A 4,787-nucleotide genomic window follows, 5' to 3' on the forward strand; every position below is an offset into this window, starting at 1 on the left:
GTGTCAATTATTGGTGACATTTTTGCAAGAGTGTAGGAGGCAATGCAGTCACACTGGTATTCCCCTCTGGAGTAGTGACCCTCTGGAAGTCCCCCTTTAAACCTTGTGATTACATTGTAAATTCAGATTTGTCTGTATTTTTTTCCTCAAAATTAGAATTAAGCGGTTAAAAAAAAGAAAAGTAAATACAGTTGATGGGCATCCCCTTGGACCCCCCTAGCAAACATGTCCCCCCCCCCCCGCATTGTTGTGTAACACTGTACAGTTAGTAAGAGATGGCGCTGGTGACGACTGACCTCTCCTGGTTAAGCATGGCATTACAGTAATAATTTTAAGTATTTTTCATAATCTCTTTGCTCTATGAACTGTAATGGGGGAATTGTCATTTAGGGAGACCTAAGAACCAGCAGATTCTGATGATGTTTTCTACTACAGCTTAATCTAATCTAATACATTTAATTAATTCCTCAATGACAGTCACACAAAGCCAAAAGGACAGGTCATACAGAAAATGGGTTTATTTTCAACACGGCAGGATTTTTCCTTTGTTTTATTTTCGATACTCCACAGCCTTACCAGGATGCCCTGTGACACCCTTGCGACATCGTCATCACCCTTTTATTGGTCTCCACATTACAGTACAGAATAATTCATCAATGAGTCATTTTACGTTTTCTCACCTTGATTATCGTCATTTATGATCACAGATACAAGGCTCTAAGCCATCAAAGATTTGACCCCAAACACCAAATATCTACTACTGAATTATAAACCAAGCACACTCCTCAAACACAGGAACCCAAAGGAGCACAGAGGACAGAAAACCTTTGTCAACTTATCTTAAGCACTGTGGACGAAAACACAACTTTTCGAAAGATAAGCTGCAGAGAAAATGACATCTAAAACAGAATTTAACTTACACAATATGGACTATTTTAAATGGTTGACCTGCTAACCAATTCGAAAACATATTACAATACTAAATATAAGGCCACAAAACTCAAATGACTCAAAAGTTGATGTAACGTAGATGCTGAATGTGTATAATACTGGACTGTTTTGTTAGTCAGGTGGAAGTACAGTATAGTGTAGCTATGATAGTGTTCATGTTAAAATACTCATTAAAAAGACTGCTTTTGACAGTAACCTCTGAGTTCTGCTGGTATCACTGGTGGTAGAATGGCTTACAACGGCAGTTTAACACTAAATGGAGTCTGTACCTTTTGGATGTGCTGACGAATCTCGACAATACAACCAGCGGAATGTTTGAGGTTAGGAATTGTTATAGTAAATCTCGTCAGGTGACATGCATTGCATTGCAAATGTAATAAAAAGGACCTCTAAAGCAATAACAATATACAGAGTGATATTGGTTTTTACTCTGCGTATAAATACATACATAAAAAGAGTATGTCAAATAAATATAGATACAGTCATTCATAAATACAAGATTCAAGACAAGATTCTCATTCAATTAGTCTCAGCTCCCAATTGTAGGACCCAAAGATCATCCCCAGGCCCAACTCAACAGCGAGACCAAATAAACCAAAGTAAGAGCAACATGATTCAGTTTTCTCAGTTTCCTGACTTAGGCAGACAGAAACACAGGCAAGCAGGCAGAGGGGCAACATCAGCTTGTGTGTGTGTGTGTGTGTGTGTGTGTGTGTGTGTGTCTAAAATATGTGATGTAATGAAGTTTCCATGTTTCGGCAGTGAGTCTAAAATTGTGCATTTCACCTGTTGGCAATCTATGCATCAGCTATCTAGTGAAACTTTCCAAAAAGCCTACAGGTAAGCACAGTTAGGCCATGCAATGCTAGCACCATCAGGAAGGTTTAAGGACATCTATCAATAGGTAAAGTCTGTATGTTCATACAGCACTGCATGTTCACCTGACCACAATGTAAGCAACAGCAAGATCTATCTGAGCACAGTCAGCACATGCAGCCCATGGATATGTATATGATTATCTGTCTTGCCAGACAAGCAGGTACAAATGGGTGAGTGAATGAGGCAGTGAGAGGAAGTGTGAAATTCAGACAGCCAATTACAACCGCTGTGTGTTGTGTGTACCATGTGTGATGTCATGATTAGATAAATCCCGGACACTGCCTGCTTACCTGACACATTTACTCTCTCACACATACGTGTACAAACTCACGGCCACACACACACGCACGCACACACGTGCGCGCCCGCCCACACACACACACACACACACACACACACACACACACACACACACACACACACACACACAAAGTGCATCACTGTTGCTTACAATAAAAAAAAAAAAAAAAAAATCAATACTGACTGAAGTAAATGAGCCTCGCGTTATTGATTCTCAACCCTGGTCAGTAAACAGAGAGATCCTCCATCGGAGAGGGGAGAACAGTGCAAGAGATACAAGCAACAACTTCAATGGAGGATAAAGACAGGCGAGAGCACAAGAGAAACACTCAACAACATCTGAGGAATGCATGTTTTTGCAGTCACATTTTTGTTTCAATACTGTCTCTAAAGTACTATCTATTTCACCTATTGACAGGAGGAGGTGGACACACAGGAACAGCAGAGGTGTGTGTGGTACAGTACGCGTAGTACGCGTGTACGTCTGAGTAAGTGGTGAGAGTATGGCATTATGAATATGAGAGTCAGTTTACAGTCAGCAAGTCTTCCAAACCACCGCTTATTTTGAAAAAAAACGACCAAAAACCCCCAAAACAAAACAAAATCAACCCAAACAGATTAAAAACATAACTCTCCCCCCCCCAAAAAAACTGACAAGCTTACCCATCAACCACACCCCAGTAATACCCCTTTCCCCTCCCCATAGACCCCAAAACCTTGGTGAGGGGGGGGGGGGGGGCGCCCCTGCCTGGCTCTCACTACTCTCTCCACCACCACCCTCACTTCTTGTTCTTCAGCTGGTTGGCCAGCCAGTCCAGGCCCTCGTAGAGTCCGTCGCCGCTGGTGGCGCAGGTGGCCTGGATATACCAGTTGCGGTGGCGGAGGGAGTGCAGCCCCAGCTTGTCCGTGAGCTCCGCCGCGTTCATGGCGTTGGGAAGGTCCTGTCACAGTTAGCAGAGGGAGGGGAGGTTAAACCTACCCATAGATAATAATAATAATAATAATAATTATTATTATTATATATAATTATATATACAGTATATGCTGTTTAGCTGACGCTTTTATCCAAAGCAATTTACATGCACAGTGAGTGCATACATTTCATCCCGCCGCGTTCATGGCATTGGGAAGGTCCTGTCACAGTTAGCAGAGGGAGGGGAGGTTAAACCTACCGATAGATAATAATAATAATAATATATATATATATGCTGTTTAGCTGACACTTTTATCCAAAGCAACTTACATGCACAGTGAGTGCATACATTTTTCAGTATATATGGTCCTCCCAGCGGGAATCGAAACTCAACGGTTGTTAGCACCATGCGCTACCAAATGAGCCACAGAGGACCTACAGACATCAATGGAGGCTGGAGCACATAGAGAGTGTTTGATACCATTCCTCATTCCATTCCATGCATGATTTCCTACCTCCCCCAGCCTCCCCTGCTAGGGGGGGTCAGTGAAGGGCTTGGCTAGTGTCGCACTACATGGCTCAGGAGAGAGAGAGGGGGTCTTGCCTGCTTGTTGGCGAACACCAGGAGCACGGCGTCTCTCAGCTCGTCCTCCGCCAGCATCCTCATCAGCTCCTCCCTCGCCTCGTTCACCCTCTCCCTGTCGTTACTGTCCACCACAAAGATCAGGCCTGAGAGAGAAAGAGGGAGGAGAGAGAGAGAGAGAGAGAGAGAGAGAGCGAGAGAGAGCGAGAGAGAGAGAGAGAGAGAGAGAGAGAGAGAGAGAGAGAGAGAGAGAGAGAGAGAGAGAGAGCGAGAGAGAGAGAGAGAGAGGCAAGGCAAGGCAAGGCAAGGCAAGGCAAGTTTATTTGTATAGCACATTTCATACTTTACATATAGCATAAAAAAATACAGAAAAAGAAGGATAGTAAGAAAAAATTGAGAGACAGAGAGAGAGAGAGAGAGGGAGAGAATGTGTTTAGCCAAAGGCTAAAAACATTTCCCTGAGGACTAGTGTGAAGAGAGGCCTCGGGTGGGTATGGTTAACTCACAGTGAGAACCGTTTTGTGTGGTGAACGTAGCTCACCCTGTGTGTTCTGGAAGTAGTGTCTCCAGAGGGGGCGGATCTTGTCCTGGCCGCCCACATCCCACACGGTGAAGCTGATGTTCTTGTACTCCACCGTTTCCACATTGAACCCTGGGAAGAGGAGCACAACAGTAACACACTCGCAGCCATCACTCAGCATGGTACACAATACACAGTGTCCCAAACATATATCAGTACGGTAAACATACAGCAAATGTGACTGCAGGGGAGGCTGGTGGAGGTAGAAATCGGAGGACGCGCTCATTGTAAAGTAGTAAGGAACAGAATGTCTACCTCCACCGACCTCCACTGCTATAGAGTTACTGTACCAACAAAGGCCCTGTTACTGCACCAACTATTTTTAATAGTAGCCAGAGCCCTCTGGCTATTCCAGGATTAGGCACTTTAATCATATGCAAAAATACAGCAAAACAAATGCACCATAAATCTCTCTCTGCGTCTGTGTACATACCGATGGTGGGGATTGTGGTGACTATCTCCCCCAGTTTGAGTTTGTACAGGATGGTGGTCTTTCCTGCTGCGTCGAGCCCCACCATAAGAATCCTCATCTCCTTCTTCCCTATCAGACTCTTCAGCAGGTTCCCAAAAATGTTCCCCAT

General features: G+C 44.0%; 1 protein-coding gene across 2 annotated transcripts; it reads right to left on the reverse strand.

Moving 5' to 3' along the window:
• Positions 1 to 2,909: 2,909 nt before the first annotated feature.
• On the reverse strand, positions 2,910 to 4,787 carry LOC308173635 (ADP-ribosylation factor 3; the record flags this gene model as incomplete). Of its 2 annotated transcripts, XM_080548671.1 has the most annotated exons (4): positions 2,910 to 3,071; positions 3,648 to 3,772; positions 4,168 to 4,278; positions 4,640 to 4,787. In XM_080548671.1, the coding sequence occupies 4 exons, from the start codon at positions 4,785 to 4,787 to the stop codon at positions 2,910 to 2,912; spliced, it is 546 nt and encodes a 181-aa protein (XP_080404797.1). The 2 variants fall into 2 exon arrangements, with proteins under 2 accessions (XP_080404797.1, XP_080404798.1); XM_080548672.1 differs by lacking the exon at positions 4,168 to 4,278.

This window comes from Nansenia antarctica (assembly GCF_963989245.1).
Source record: "Nansenia antarctica genome assembly, chromosome: 18".
Classification (NCBI taxonomy): Eukaryota; Metazoa; Chordata; class Actinopteri; order Argentiniformes; family Microstomatidae; genus Nansenia; species Nansenia antarctica.